Source organism: Octodon degus, unplaced genomic scaffold (genome assembly GCF_000260255.1).
Source record: "Octodon degus isolate 3935 unplaced genomic scaffold, OctDeg1.0 scaffold00038, whole genome shotgun sequence".
Lineage (NCBI taxonomy): Eukaryota > Metazoa > Chordata > Mammalia > Rodentia > Octodontidae > Octodon > Octodon degus.
Genome location: NW_004524614.1, coordinates 11,448,514 through 11,465,047, shown reverse-complemented (window position 1 = coordinate 11,465,047; position 16,534 = coordinate 11,448,514). Strand labels below are relative to the sequence as shown.

General features: G+C 41.2%; 1 protein-coding gene across 1 annotated transcript in view; it reads left to right on the top strand.

Moving 5' to 3' along the window:
• Window positions 1–12,513: 12,513 nt before the first annotated feature.
• Window positions 12,514–16,534, top strand: part of Stard13 (StAR related lipid transfer domain containing 13) — a 248,841-nt gene continuing 244,820 nt past the window's right edge. Inside the window, exon 1 of the mRNA XM_023715005.1 lies at window positions 12,514–12,847. Coding sequence (XP_023570773.1) covers window positions 12,724–12,847 — 124 coding nt within the window. The 5' untranslated portion in view covers window positions 12,514–12,723. The remainder of the gene's footprint in view (window positions 12,848–16,534) is intronic.

Below are 16,534 nucleotides of genomic sequence, written 5' to 3'. Positions count from 1 at the left end.
TCCCAAATAGACTGTGTTCTGTAGGAGCAGTGAAAACTAGAAGCCTTCATATTTAAGTGGATGCCACTTGAAGATATGCTCATAAGCAAAACAAACCAGACCTACATGTGTAAATATCATATAGTCTTCCTATTATAAGATTTCAAAAGAGGAAATACAAATAGAAAGGTATAACAGAATTAAAAGGAAAGCGAGAACTTGAGGATTAGACAATGAAAAGAGGACAAGGAGAAAAGCTGGGAAACGTGACAGGGGCAAAACCATACATTTATACGCATAAGCTAGGTAAGGCACTGATCCTGAGAACTATCAGCAGGTTGTTGAAACTAGCAGTTACTTGGTGTTTTAAGGTTATACCAAGAGAAGTATACTGAGTACAGAGAAGACAGAAAAATGCTCTACTGGCTGGACACCTGACCTGGGGTTAAATTATGGTTCCAATGGGCGTGATTTATTCTTCAAGGTATTTAAAGTTGAGGGATTTTCACTTGACCTTTACCTGTCCAACTAGTCATCTATAAAGCCCCTTCAATGAAATCATGGCATTTCTGCTAGAAAATCCTGTGTTCGTTCATAGCCACCACCACCACTGAAGAGTGAGGGTAAGAAGGGGTCCTGAGTCTGGCTACATTTCCTGTCTTCCTTGGTTGGCTTCCTTCCAAACCCAACTGATGCATTCCAGTATACTAAGCCACTTAAATGCATTTTTTAGCCTCATAACAGTGCGATGTAACTGTAATGTGGAGCACCAGCTGGACGCTGTTGATGTCATCAGGACACTCCTCCTGGCATGCCCTTCTTCCCATTCCCGTTACCCTCTAGGCTCCTGTCAGAATCCATGGAGAATATGAACATTCGGTTCATCACTACTCACACTCCCATGGAGAACCATTATATCCTCTGGTCCTCTGTTCTTACTTTCATCTGCCAAGAACAGAGGTCATTTCCTGCTTGAGGTACAGAGGGAAAAATAAGTCTGCTTTGTGGCAACCTCACATTAAACTGGAAGGCACTGGGTGATTTGTATTTCAATGTTAGCAGTTCTGTTCTTGCTTCTCCACTTTGGTACATCGTGTTAGAGACCCCTCTCTGTGCCTTTTAAACATTTAATTGATATCATTCTACTCCTATCCCTACCCTCTAGTTTGGTTTTGCTCTTTCTTTTTCTTAATCATTATTCTATTCTCCTTTAGAAACACATATGTCTTGGCCAAAAGGAAAATTTTTTCTCCACTAGCTGTAGGATTACTTTTTTTTTTTTTAAATAAAAAAAGTATTTACTTAGAAGCATTCAGAATGTTGACAAAACAGTTGCAATTTTTTTTTTTTTTTTTTTTTTTTGCAATTACAGAGTGGTATTCAGTAAGCAGAGCAACAATTATCTTGTATAAGCTGCATCAGAGACAAATGAAGATAAAAAAACTACCGTCCCCCTGTATAACTAATTTGTGCTGTGCACCAACAAGAACCTGCTTTAAATTTCCATGCCAATTTACAACCCTCATACTGTACCAGGCAAGGTTAGTGGCTATTGAAAATACCACCAGGATAGGGCTATCTAAAGACACATTCGGTAGTGTGTTAACTATACAAAAAAAAAAAAAAAAAAAAAAGACACTGTACAGTTTGAAAACAAATCTTACACAGCTTTACATTTCAATTTCTTTTCTTCAAAAGGTGTGAGTTGTGTACAAGGGGATTAAATGATTTATAGACAAGAAAAAGAAAACTGGGCTAGAGCCAACTTATTCATCATCATCTTCTTCATCCTCATCTTCCTCATCCTCCTCCTCTTCCTGCTTTTTTTTGCTTTTTTCAGCCTTGGTGACTCGCTTTTTTTGTGCATCAGGTTTTCCTTTAGCCCAGAGGGCAACAATGTCCTTTTCATACTTTTCCTTCAGCTTAGAAGCCTTCTCCTATGACTGCTTGTCATCTGCTGCAGTATTATTCTACATTTCTGCAAGTTTGTTTGTGATATCATCAACAGAGAGGCCAGGATGTTCTCCTTTGATTTTTGGGTGACACTCAGAACAGAACAAGAAGGCAAAGAAGGCCTCTTGAGTGCATTGGGATCCTTGAACTTCTTTTTTGTTTCTCCTTTAGGAGGAATATAAGTTTTTATTTCTCTTTCATAATGAGCCTTGTCCATTTTTGCCATGTCTTCAAATTTTCCTTTTTCTTTAGCAAACATGGTCTTCCACCTCACTGAGCACTTCTTAGAAAACTCTGAGAAGTTAACGGAATCATCTGAGTGATTCTTCTTGTGCTCCTCTTGGCAAGTTTGCACAAAAAATGCATATGATGACATCTTGCCTCTCGGCTTCTTAGGATCTCCTCAGCCCATGTTTGCTTGTTTTCCTCAGTGAGGTACAGAGTCACCCAGTGCCTGTCTGGCTCTCACTTTCCCCAGTGCTGTCTCCATGGAGCTCAATTGTAGGATTACTCTTAAAAAGAAAAAAATTTTATTCTCACTCAGAGACTAATAGCAATTTTACATATTAAATGCATAATACACTCTTATGTGTTAAAGGAAATCTAATTAATTTTACTGCAACTTTAAAATTCTGATAATTGAATTTATACATACACACATAACTCTAGATTCCATATCCAATTTGCAGAAGCAAAGGAATTAATTTATGAGCAGATTGGCTTTCATAAGACTGAAGCACAGATTTGGAGGAGGAGGGCACTCTGAAGTAATGTTTTAAATTAATCAGCTTGATTGAATTTCCCAAAATATTGTTAATCACATAACCAAAAATGTGGTACTGTTCTAAAATTTCCCATCATTTTGAATAATTTATTAATTGCGACTTAAATTCCACTTTTGTGTCCCTATTTAGTCACTAATTTCTATTTTCAATGGATTAATATGGGACACCTCAACATTTGAATGGTACATAGGTATATTTCATTTTAAGAGCCCACACTCCACTGCTCCAATTTTCAAACCTTAATTCACTCAATGAATATATATTGAACACTTGCTCTATCCTTTATCCTTGGGAAGTATATAGAAATATATAATGTTTTCCCATACATACACAGATACATACATACCTCTGAACAAGTTTAACTTATAAATGAGGGACAATAAGAAATTAACAACAAGAATTATAAGGGAGAACAATGATAATACACTGAAATACTAAATTAAAACTTTTTCTCTTTAGAAATATTTCGAGCATTCCTTACTGTACTGTGCTCACCTGTCCTGCGATGAGATGAGGTACGAAATGTCTATGTGACAACATGAAGAGACTGAATCATCACACCTCAGCACAGTATAGTATGAGGCTACTACATAAGGTTTGCTGAACACAGCTTCAGTTGATCTGACAGTCGCTATTTCCAGTGGCTGATGGTTCGGTAGTATGTACTGGACAAAGGGCTGGTTCACACCCTAGGTGTGTGGGATAGGAGTACACCTCTCAGAAGGGCATCCAACTTAAAGCATGATATTTATCCCTAGAATTTCCATTTAATATTTTTAGATCATTACTGACCAAGGACAGGTAAAACCACTGAAAGGGAAGAAACCATGAGCAAAGGGCTACTGCAAAGAGCACCGTTTGGTCCTGAGGAATGGAAATTAAAAACTCATTTCGAACCCTTAAGGAATTTACAACCCAATTGGGGAGTGAAAATATTACTTTATGGAGATTAAAAGGGAACCCTCCTCCTTTCTCCCCACAAAAAATCAGTGTGTTCCAACCAAGAGGAGTAAGTGCAAAGGCACTAGCCAGAGTGATGAATTAATTAAACTGCAAGTTCCTATGTTTCTTCAGTGAGAGAAGTACTGATGTTGAGAGTGTGGAAGTACGCAGGCACCCTACGGAGGTGATGAAGTTCTGAGAGACCACAGAGGCTGTTCCTAGAAGAACAAGAGCAGATACGCTTGAGAAGTGGCAAAGACTGAGCTGGTGATTTTTCACTGTGTTTGAATAGTTCCAGGACTTCATTGATAGTGTATGGTGGTCGGATATAAAGCTAGATATGAAAAAAATAAATAAATAAAAAATTAAATTTAAAAAAAGAAGAAAAGGACTAAACCACCTGCTTAGGCAGAGCACAGGGGCCCGTGTTCAATCCCAGCATGCCATTCCAGCCCAGTCCCCAAGTGCACTGAGATGGCAATTGAGACTGGGCTTGGTGGCACACCTGTAATACCAGAACTTGGGAGGCTGAAAACAGCAGGATCACTAGGAGTCAGAACTGTGCAGTGAGACCCTGCAGACCCTGTACTAAATACATTAAAAATAATAAAAATAATAAAATAAAGCTGGATATGGGTTTTTACCAGACAAGCTTGGAATAGCAAGGAAGTATAATTTGTCCCTCTCTCTGTCTCCCTGCCTCTGTCTCTCTGTCTCTGTCTCTCTCTCTCTCTCTCTCTCTCTCTCTCTCTCTCTCTCTCTCTGTCTCACACACACAAATGGCACAAATGAGGGGGCTGATTAAGATTAGAAACAGTGAAGCCAATATCACAAGCAAGTTAAGGAATGCTAAGAGGATGCAAGGTCCTCACAGGCCGAGATAAAAGTTAAGGATTTCAGAAACCTAGCAGGTTGGGAGATGACCTAGTGTAGGGCGTATCCATGGGCACGGCTGAGTGCAGACAAAGGTCCCCAGAGTGGAGACTAGAAGAATTTAAAGTATTCAGAAGATAGAGAACAGGATCAAGCAGCAATGAAGTGCTCTGGTGACTATGTGCACTTCCTTAGCACATTTATTGAGCACCTATTTTATGCCAGTCTTCTAGATGCTAGACAGTAGTGTGCAGAAAGAAAGGAAAGTAGCACGGTTAGTTAGATAAGTAGTCTGAAGGCCTTCAGGAGACATGACAGTGAGGCTGTCTTAAAAGTTAAGAAAATCTAATGAAACATTTTTTTTTATTTTTATGTATCATAAATAAGAGATAGATAAATAAAATATAAACCCTACTTTATACAAATACATAGACATACCAATTAAATCTAGAAAAATTTTCCAAGATTCTAACATGTTTGGTTTAACAATTTTCCCTAATTGTTAACAGCTGTTTTTACTTTAAACAGTACTTGAAAAATATTTTATAAAAAAGTAAGTTATGCCCAAAATATGTTACTATCATTACCAATGAAGAACCAATTGAAGTGATGTAGACAACATTTTCTCACGTAGAAGACAACATGTGTAACAGAAAAAAAGGGTAGAAAGAAATAAAACAAGCAGTAAACACTGACAGTAATTTCCAATGCACCAGAAATCCTTTTATTATTATTATTATTATTATTATTATTATTATTATTATTATGTATTTAGTGCAGGGTCTACTGGATCTCACTACACAGATCAGACTTGCATTGATCCTTCCTGCTTTTCAGCCTCCCCAGTGCTGGGATTACAGGTGTGCGCCAATACTCCCAGTCTCAGTAGCTGTCTCAGTGCACCCAGGGGCAGGGCCAGCATGGCAGACTGGGGATCAACCCCTGACCCCTGCATCTGACTAAGCAGGTGCTTTAATCCACTGAGCTATCTGGCCAGCCCCTGCACCAGAAATTCTTAAACATAACCCCTTTATACTCACAGTGTTTTCATAGGCAAACAAACCTACCAACAGAACCAGTTAAACTTTTTAAAAAGTAAAGTACTTTCCTATTAATTCTGTTGAAGAAATAAAGAATTCTTTTTTTTTTTCTTTTTATTAAAACAGAGTCTCACTATGCAGTTCAGGCTGGCCTTGAGTTCACTTTGTAGTCCAGGCTGGACTCAAACTTGCAGTGATCCTCCTGCCTCAGCCTCCTGAGTGCTGGGATTTTAGGAATTCACCACCATGCTTGACAGAAATAGGGACTTTCATCTTGAACCTCACACTTGTTAAAACATCATAAATTGAAATACATTTTATAGCATTATTTATACTTTTTAGAGTTTTGTTAATGACAAGGAAATGTTGTAGGGTGTTGGCAGAACCAAGTCTTGGTCTTCACAACCCATCATTATATCTGGAAGAAGTCAGGGAAAAGGACTGGGAGTTATTTTGAAGCAATCACTCCATTAAAGTGGGCTTAGTCTCACAAATCATTCAGATAACCAGTCCTTTTCTAAGAGCTTACTGATATATTTGAATGCAAGGACTCCAGATTACTTTAAAGAATTAAATAGATTTCATCTCATCAGTGTCAAAGCTAATGTTTCTTTGACGGTCCTAAGATACTGTCAGAAAACTTGGAAGTTCTGAAAACTAGCAGGAGAAAAGCCTGTAAATTAAAGGGACCAGATCTTTGACAGCTACATCCGTCCTGCTGTCCTCTGAACTCCAAGGGGGTTGAAGCTAGGGAAAGAAACTGGTGCTCAAGATCATGTCCTTTAATGTTTCTGAGCTTGCTTCTTTACCTGTCATCTTTGCCAGAGAGCAAATACCTGCATTTACTATATTAATGTATACAAAAATGCTTTAATCTTGCTAGTGCTAAACTAGTGCAAGGATATTCATGACGAAATTCTTAAGGAAAACGTCATCCTTGATAGATTATGTAATGAGGTAAGAGTCTCTGCTGAGATATCTCCAAAAGGTTTTCCTCTACATGCAAAGTATGCAACCCCCTTTCATAAGGATGCCAAAGGTGACATAAATGTTTGTTGACTAAATATACATTTAAACACACAAATAAGAAGTATACTGCCTTAGATGCAGATTCTCCAAATCTTTTCTATTATAAACAAAAACTTTCATTTTTTTAAGTTTTTAATTTTATTTATTTATTTGGTACAGAGTCTCGCTAAGCAGCTCAGACTCTTAGTGATCCTCCTGTCTCAGCCTCCCCAGTGCTGGAATTACAGGCGTACACGACCATGCCCCGTTTCCAAGGCTGGCATACACACTTTGATCAGGCTAGGCAGAATAAAATGTTTTTCTCTGCGTGTGATAGATAAGGAAACACAAGTTTAGGGAAGTTACGTGGCTTCTACCACTCCTACTGCTTATCATTCACTGATGAAATTTAAATTCTGTTACGATACTTCTTAAATTTATTGCTGTTTTCTACAACTGTTTAGTGTCTTCCTGATAATTAGCCTGATGCCAGCCAGATTTGAGCTGTTTAGAATCGCATAAGGATTGCAAAATTAGTTTAGACAGAATAATAACAGTAATAATAATAATAGTCATTGACATTTTATGAATGTTCATTTTGTGGCAGGCACCATCAAAAGTATTTCACATGTATTAATTGTGTTCGGTCCTTGCCAAAATCTCTATTAAGGAAACATTATTATTAGCTCCATTTTGTGGATGCAGAGCCTGAGGAGCAGAAAGGCAACTTGTTGAGATCACACAGCCAGTAGGCGTGTGGACAGATTGTGAACCTCACTGGCTGCTCTTCTGCTATCTGGGCACCACTCCATTCTGCAGTGGGTCCTGTGGAGGTGGCAGGGCTCAGGGTCACTGGCTTTTACCGTTTTTCAGCTACTGTGTCTGTTGGTCTTGGGGAGCTTAGTAACACCACTGTATATTGCACAGTGAACATCTGAGTATCTCCAAAGGATACTGAGACCTTAAATTTCTGTAACTATACCAGGACAGCCATAGTAAAATGGATGAATCTTTCTGGGTCAATTTTCCTACATCAACATAATAAAGCAAGTTATGCGCTAAGAAGAATTTATTCAACTTTTATGAAATAGCCTAAGGACTTTCACAATCTGCAATCAAATCAGAGGATTACAATATCTAGAAATTTCTGCATTCCAATAACTTAAGGTTCCATCAGTTTTGTAAGACACTGAATGAGGTTTTCATGCATGGTAATAGTGTTCCTTAAAACACACAAGAAAAATATATAAAGGAATTACAGTATTTGTAAAGTCAGTAAAATACAGATAGTCCCTAACTTAGGATATTTTTTACTTTATCATGGTACAAAAGTGATATCTATTCTGTAGGAACTAAACTTTGAAGTTTGAATTTCAGTCTTTTCTTAGGCTAGAGAGTTATGTTAAGATCCTTCCTCCTGCACTGCTCAACAGCACAGTGACCTAGTCAGCCCCATAATCACAAGGGGAACTAGGTAGAACTTTGCAGTGTAAGCTCGGATGTTGACTAGGCCAGATGGATCCAATGCATTTTTGTTTACAATATCTTCAAAGTATGATGAGTTTATCAGGACATAGTACCATCACAAATCGAGCAGGATCTGTATTATGATATAACATTAAGCCTGAAGATTCATAAGATTTACCAGTGTACACTGGAAAAGTACTAATCATAGACAGAATCATTAATTAACAACACGGAGTTCACAGCTAACAGTAAGTTAGGCTTTCAAGGAAACATGGAACCTTAATGCCCTCTATATTTATTTATTGTATTTAGGACAGGGGGTACAGGGTGTACAGGGTCTCACTGGGTATATCAGACTTTTGTGATCTTCCTGTTCACAGCCTCCCAAGTGCTGGGATTATAGGCACACCCCACCACACCCAGTCTCAATTGCTGTTTCAGCATGTCCTGTAGGGGGGGGGTGGAGCAGGCACCACAGGCCTGGAGATCAAACCCCCAGCCCCTGAATCTGCCTAAGCAGGTGTTTTAATCTCCTGAGCTATTTGGCCAGCCCCTATAATGCCTTTATTTATTTATTTATTTATTTATTTATTTGTGTGTGGCCAGCTCAGCCCACCAGGGGGCGGGGCTGGCTGGCATGTGGTGCTGGGGGATTGAACCGAGGTCCCTGTGCTTTGTTGAGCTTGTTCTAAGTAGGTGCTTTAGACCACTGAGCCATCTCACCAGCCCCAATATAATGCCCTTTTTTTAAAATCAATAGAACAGTCAAAATTGTTAGCATGAGAAGACTGGCAGCTTGTGAGTAGGGCAGTAGGAGCCCAGAAACACAAAACAGGGCAGTCAAGATGGCAGTGAGCCAAGCGCACACAGCTCGGAAGGTCAGCCTCTTCAAAACTTTCAGGGACATGTTTCTTAATGAGGAAATAAACAACATGAGATTGCATGTCAGAATCGCCCAAGACAGGACTCCGAGTTGTAGCTTAAAGCATACACCTAAGGAAGATGGTCCCTGCAGGCCATCTCTGCAGGGAAAGTTACAAGCACTGTCCACCACTGTATCTTGAAGCAAAGGGAAGTGAGTCCCCTCAAGGATGACAGCTCCCCACAGTAGAGCTGGAAGCCACATGAAATAACAAGCCATGGACTTTGGCAAAAGATTCCTGGCCTGGTGTAGTTAGTAAGAAATTGGGCTCTATTCTTAAGCAAAGGCTATCAGCAAAATGCCCAACAGAGTAATGTGCTTCCCTGCTCTTCATTAAGGGACAATGGCGCTGAATCAGAAGAATATGGGAAGGAAATAGAAAAGATAAAAAACCTAGCAAGTGCGGCATGGTGGTGCATCTGGCTATAATCCCCTGTAATCCTAGAATTTTGGGAGGCTGAGGCAGACGTACCATTGTGAGTTCAAGATCAGCCTGGGCTACACGATGAGCTCAAGGCCACCTTGCACTACACTGTGAGACCCTGTCTCAAAAAAAGCAAAACAAAAATGATTTGGATGGAAAGTCTGAAATTAAATGAGTTAGGTACACAATATGTGACCCTTGAGCATAATCATTCATTTATTCTACAAAGATTTATTGAGCACTGCTGCCTGGGGGCAATTCTGGGTGTTGAGGATGCACAGGCAGATAAGACAGACAAGGTAAAGGCCTGCTATGCCATGGGAGGGACTAATGGAGTTATTTAGATTGGATGTTCAGGAAACTCAGGAAAGATTTAGGGTATTATTACAGTGACATAATCATAATAGTATCATGGTTGGCAGCATAGACTGAATCCCTTCTTTGGGCCAAGTAGATTATGTCATTTCATCCACAATGCAGTCCTCTAGGGAAGCACTATTGAGGAGCAGAAACATAAAAGTTAAATAGGTCCCTGCCTCCAGAGACCCTTCAGCACATGTACTTTCTCTCTGTGTGGGCCTTGAGAAAGGTTACAATGGGGTGTGGTATGGCAGGAGGACCTGAGAGAGAATGTCCCCTGGCAATACTGTGTCATGGGGAAAGGAATGGGAAGCAGGGTTCAAAAGGTCACAAGCTCCAGAAAGGAGAGCAACCTGAAGATTATTGGTGATGCGGCAAGAACAGTTTCAGTGAGGGAGAAAGCCCAGAAGGCAAGGGAAAGCCTTCTCTTCCAAGAGATACAGAGTAGAGGCAGCACGCTCTGTTATGGTGGTGGTTGTTCTGGTTTTGGTTTGGGCTAGAGAAGAGAAAGGCTTGAGGGTTGAATCTAATGAGAGAGAAGTATAGAGGAAATAACAGATGTAGTATATTTCCTGTGGGGATGAGAAGGGTTAGAAAGCAAAGCACAGGTTGAAGACTAAGTCTTAGGCAGGAAGAGCAACACCTCTCTCTGCTGTGAGGGAAAGGAAGAGACTAAGAAAGATGGCAGACGGGTATGAGGCAGCTGCCTAATTTGTCTTCTCTGAAGACATCTCCTAGGAGAGATGAAGACCCTGTGGAAGTAGGCTTAACTTTGAAATACATCTTGCGGAGAATGAGGTTTGATGCTCTTTGTGGATGTTTAAAAGGTGCCAAGTTACCCTGAGCATTCCATGGAGCTCAAAAACGTTGTATGAGGGGCAGCTCAATCTGCACAGCTGTGAGATTTCCTGCAACAGGGCCAACAGCTGGGCCCTGCAGAATCCTGAGCCATGCTGTGTGGCAAAAGCTGCTTTGGCAGCACCTGTTCTGGGCAGATCACTTCAGTCTTTCATCTAGCTCTTCTTGTACAGTCTTCAATTCATGAACCATTCCACAACCAAAATGAAACTAATTTGCAGTGCTAGAATCTATCTTCAATTTAGCTATTTAGGAAAAAAATCCATAATCTAGAGCATTTGAGTATAAAATATATATTCAAATAGAAAGTAGTAGGGGATCCAAGTTCATTGGAGCTAAACGGAAATAGCTTGAATGTTCCTTGCAGTATTCTATTCCTGTATATATGTCACAACTATTGTTTCCAATTCATTTAGAGATCCCTTTTAAATGTTAAATACACAGCATCCCCTGGAATGTAATCGTTAAACATTTTGATATACAACACAGCAGCCACTTTACAAGAAAAGAAACTCACAGAGCATTTTGTTACCACTAAGTGCATACAATGCACATGTACCAGAAGGGTATCTGGCACGGGCCCACCTGGATTAGTCTGCCACTTGCACCATAATTCAGAATCTGTTTCTGACCCATGTCTTACTGTTTTGTAATTGACAACTTCCAAGGTTTACCATGGTGGTACAGAAATGTTCATCGTTACTTTCTAGCTCATTTGCAAGTACGTTTCCATAGGGAACATATAAAAATATTTAAAATAATAAAATAAGATAGTAAAAACTATTTTACCACTCCCCCACCATTTTCCACTGCAAATATAAACTGATGCAGGAAATATTTACCAGAAGTTTAGAACTAAACAGATGATGACAGCAATGTTTTCACTTTAAGTCAGTAGCAATTTTGGTAGTTAAAGGAGGACTGAGTAATTTTAAATTTTCAAACTACATATGGGACATCTGGAATTTTCAAAAAACAGACCAAGTTTTGGTGCTTATTAAGCACTGACTGGGTGAAAAGACATTGAAGAAAAAGATGAAATTCAAGAAATTTTACTAGTTTAAGAATGCAGAGATTTCCTTTTGAAATATTGCTTTTCTCTTCCCCAAACTTGAAGGCATTTGACATGAATCACACCATTTAACTACATCAAATGTTCTGGTATTACTTTCGCTGAGGTCTTCTGAGGACTTCAGAACAAAACCTTGAAACAAGGAAAATGACTTGGCTATCACCTCAAGATGTATTTCTGAAAAGTACACTTCTTCTCTTCCCTGAAGGAATCAGAGCTAGTTTCTAATTATCAACCCACTTTGTGCTTTTGGCTAAGAAGACCTTAAAGTTCTACTTTCATCTCCTTATAATACCTACTTCTTTAACTGTACAGGAATACTGAGCTTTCTCAGGGTCAATAAATCTATTTACTAGCAATTCCTTGCAGTTTGACTTCAATATTTAAAAACTTTTCTCTGGCACGATGCAATAAAAATATTAAATCCATCGTAATTTCGCTGTAGGTTGCACTCAGATAATGATGTCATTGATGGAATCAGGAAAGGCTGACATACACTGAAATAGATGATCTCAAGTAATGTGAATTCAGGAAAACTCGGAGGAGTACTGTGACATATTTAAAATTGCTACGGTTGTGACCCGGGCGGCTTCTGAGACTGACAGATGGAAAGTATCTTGAAACGGGAGCGTGACACGGTGGCAGATCTCTGGATGAAGCTGGAAAAGTAGGGTTTTCCTTGAGTCGGGTCCAGAGGAGCAGGCTGTGAATTTAGGGGAGGCAAGGAGAGAGGAGCGAGCATTCCTGGGAGGAGTGGGGCGCCAGGCCGCCGGGAGGGGCGAGGGAAGGGAGGCGGGAGCGGGGCGGAGGGCAGGGCGGGAGCGGGAAAGTGGGGAAGGCGAGGACTTGGCCGAGCGCTGCCGCGGGTCCGCCGGGCCGGGGAGGGCGTCCGGCCCGCGCACGCTTGCCGCAGCCTCGCCGCGCCCAGAGACCCATGTCGCGACCCCGGCCGGCCCCGAGTGGGCTTTCGAGTCGCCGGGTGTCTGAGCTGCGCGGGTGGCAGTGACAAGTCCGCCGGGCGTTATGAGGACGGATCTAAAATGATCAGCAGAAGGAGCGCTTTCCCGACGCCCCTCAGGAGATCCATCAGCGAGCAGCTACGGGACTCCACGGCCAGAGCCTGGGATCTGCTGTGGAAAAACGTCCGGGAAAGACGGCTGGCAGGTCGGTGTCCGCAGACCCCGGGGCGCGCCGCCCAAGCCTCCCCGCTGCGGCGGCTCCCGCGCCGGATCTGGGGCAGGGAGGGGTGCAGCGGCGCGCTCACCCACTCCGGGACGGCCGAGCCCCGCGCCCGTGGGTGCGGGTGCGGGTGCGGGTGCGGGCTGGGTGTGGGCCCCGCGCGCGGTCCGCTTGCGCTCACGTCGGGCGGGAGAGCACCGGGACCGTGTTCTCTGCCTGCCCTACTGCGCGGTCCCATCCCTCCCCATCCCACCCGCGAGTAAGTGCGCAGCTGGGAGCCGTCCCTCTCCCACTTCAGCCTTTTCTGTGAGGAACGCGCGCAATCAGTGATTGCCCGACGGCAGAGTCGAAGGAGTGTAGCCAGATCTCTGGGAGACCAAGAAGGCTGGAATTTGGAGGGAGACGGTAAACAGCTGTTGGCACCACCAACCAGCTGCCCTCAGTCCCTGTCCAGCTGCAGTTCAGGCCCTCTCCACTTTGGTCTAGAAAAGGAAGGGTCTGCTTAGGGGAATCCATTGCCCCAGAATCAGGAAGAGAAGATTGTGCTGAGCCCAGGAGTCTCTAAGAATCCTTGCTTAGGTCAGGAAGCCGGCCCACTCCCGGGCCAGGCCCCCAGCCTCCCTGTTGCAGCCTGGTCTGTGCCTGCTGGTCTGTGCCTACTGGTTCAGCCTTCTCCTGAGAGGGCCATGGGTACAGCCAGTGCTGTGCACCTCAGAGCCAAACTAAGAAGCTTTGAGTCCCTTTAGGTACTGAACCTACTTCCCCAGTAAGGGGACCTTGTGCGACCAGGCTCCACAGAACAGCTCCTGGGCAGCTTAGAATTCAGGCCTGCTTTGCCCCTGTGTGAGCTTCCAGAAGCCACCTCAGGAAGGGGAAAGGTATGACGGGAAGGACCCCTGAGGTGATCATGTGTGGCGTTTTGGGACCTGGTTGTCCTCCCCAGGAACATCTCCTGACATAAATACCAAGGAGTGGAAGATAATTTTACAGAAAAAAAAAGACTGAAGCCTAGGCAGAAGGAAAGAAAACAAATGACATCAAAGAATTAACCTGCTCAGGCCGCCCCCTACCCTGGTCCTTGCTATTTAGATTAGGAACTAGTAGTTGACTGGTATTCTGACCTTAAACCTAGGCAACCACATCTTCCCATCAGCCTGACAGTGTACTGGAGCAGAAGTCCAAGTGCATATTACATTGGGCAGAGTTTTATCAAGCTAGCTAAGTTAGAAGTAGGCATTGTAGATAATTCTAATACTGTGGTGAGCATAAAACATTCAGCCCATATTTTCACCCCAGCATAGTGGCTCCATTTAGTAAGCACCCAAGAAATAAACACTTTTCAGTCTGGACCCAGAAATAAATTGTGGTCACTCAGTAATTTTGACTGCTGATGTTTGAAGACTTGTATGTACTTGTATAGACTTTAATTAATAACAACTAATAACCTTCCCTTGTTATTGTGCTTAACTGTATAATCTATATGGTGGTTGGTGACATTTTTGTGGTCTAATAAACTTCAGATGCTTTATAACTTCCTAGTGCATACTGCAAATACCTCTTTCATGGTGTCTGTTAAGTTTGTTAAGTTTGTGAACTCAGTAGATCTTCAGGAAACAAGAAGTCTCTCCAGGACAGCTGCCAAGACTATGCCAGGATTTTATAGAGACCAAGACCAAAGATAACTGCAGCCCTATCCTTTTTTATAAGAAGATCTGGGAGAGAACAAAGTGCTGCATAAAGATTTAAAACTACTAAGATTGTCCAGGAAAATCATATATTCACATGGATTTAGACTTTGCAATTAAATCAGTGAAGAGAAAAAGTTTTGATTCCGGGAAATAAACGATACATAGAGATTTGAAGACTATAAATATATACAAGTAAAGACTAAAAGTGACTTCAGAATGTAAGTGTAAGAGTTCTCTGAGAGAAGTGCAACTATTTTTAAAATAGTGGTATGAGGTTTTAAGATGTTTAATCAGAATATTAATATCTGCTTACCCATAATCTGCTTACCACTCTGCTAACCATGGATGCCAGCAGGTTATTCAGCTGGGACCACACAATTCTCTGTGAGGCAGACTTCAAGCTGGGATATTTGCCACAAAACCAAGCCAACTCCATGAAGGAGCTTTTAGATGCAAATTGATTTTCTTGGGTTTTCTTGCTAAGGTAGCTAAAATATGGAACTTTGGCCATGGGACACTGAAATACTTAAATTACTAATGTTGGCATCATTTCTAGGTGAAAGTGTTCTTCATTTGTGAAAGCCTTCTTTATATGGTTCAAAGCATCAGAATAATCACCTACATGAGTATGTCTCCAGAGGGCATCTTCCCTGGCAAAAGACAATCTGGGGCTATTGTCTTTTTGGTTTTTGTTTTATTCTGGTCATCTTTTTCTATCAGATAAAAGTTTTGTGCCAGCTTTTCTTTAACTTGTATAAAATTTTATTATTACATTTTAGTCAATGGAATAGTGTTCAAAGTGCTTTATAACAAACTTGTGCTTGTTGTCCAGAGAATTCTGAAGGTAGTTGATTTTGTTACTTCTTTACATCCTAAGGAAGAAAATCTTTATTCTAATTCATATTTCACTCTGACTCTAATCTTAATTTTTATCCTATTCCTTAGGAAAAATTGTCAACTGGACAAAAGACAAAAAGAAATACAACTGTTTTGTTTTGTTTTCCATTTGCTTTTGCCTTTGCTTTTCTAGTACAGCACATTTTCTCCAGGCTTCACACTGAGCTACATTCTCATCTCTCTTTAGTTTTTACTTTGAGACAGGGTTATGCTAAATTGTTCAGTTGCCCAGGCCGGGCTTATATTTCTCTTTCCTGCCGCTCCAGAATGCTAGGATTAAGAATACAAGCATACTAAAATCTGTTGATTTCTTTATTTTTGTTTTACATTTCTTTTATTCACTTATTATTTATTTACTTATTCATTTATTTGTTTTTTTTTTACTTTTGAGGCAGATTATTGCTAAATTCCCCCAGCTGGCCTCAAAGTTCTGACCTTCCTGCCTTAGCTTCCAAGGGGCAGGTGCCACCACACCTAGATAAGCCTGTGGATTTCTGGGGTGTGGAGCCACATCCAGGAAGAAAGGGATCTATAATTGGAAAGACACTTTTAACATAGGTTACAGTGACAGAAATAATGAAACTAGTGACAGGATGAGAATGATGTTCAAATATGTTCATTTCCTCGCCAAATTACACAAGGTAATTTATTGTTAAAGAAGAGCTTATGTTGGGAGTCTTTCCTGAGCTTTCCAAATTCTGTTGTAAAATGTTTGCCAATGTATGCTCCTTAATTTCCCAAGATTCTAATCCTCATAAAGGTCAGTGAGTTTTTTCCCATCTGTCATTTGAGGACTCACTGTTGCATTGGTAGCCCTAATTTCTGTTTACTTCTAAAATGGCTGCACTAGTTGGTGCTCAAAGCAGGCTTCAAATTCAGTTCATCAGCAGTCTCAGGACATCTATGCACTTTCCTATTATACCACACTGCTTCCTCCCAAATCTTTTGTAAGGTCATGTCTTATAATTAGATTTTAAAATAAAAAAATGTCTGAGAAAAAACTAGTTTTCTTCTTTTCTAGAATGTCAAGGATAACCCTGCACACCTAAAAGAGCTTGACCCTGAGCATCCACTTGGTCTGGTTAAT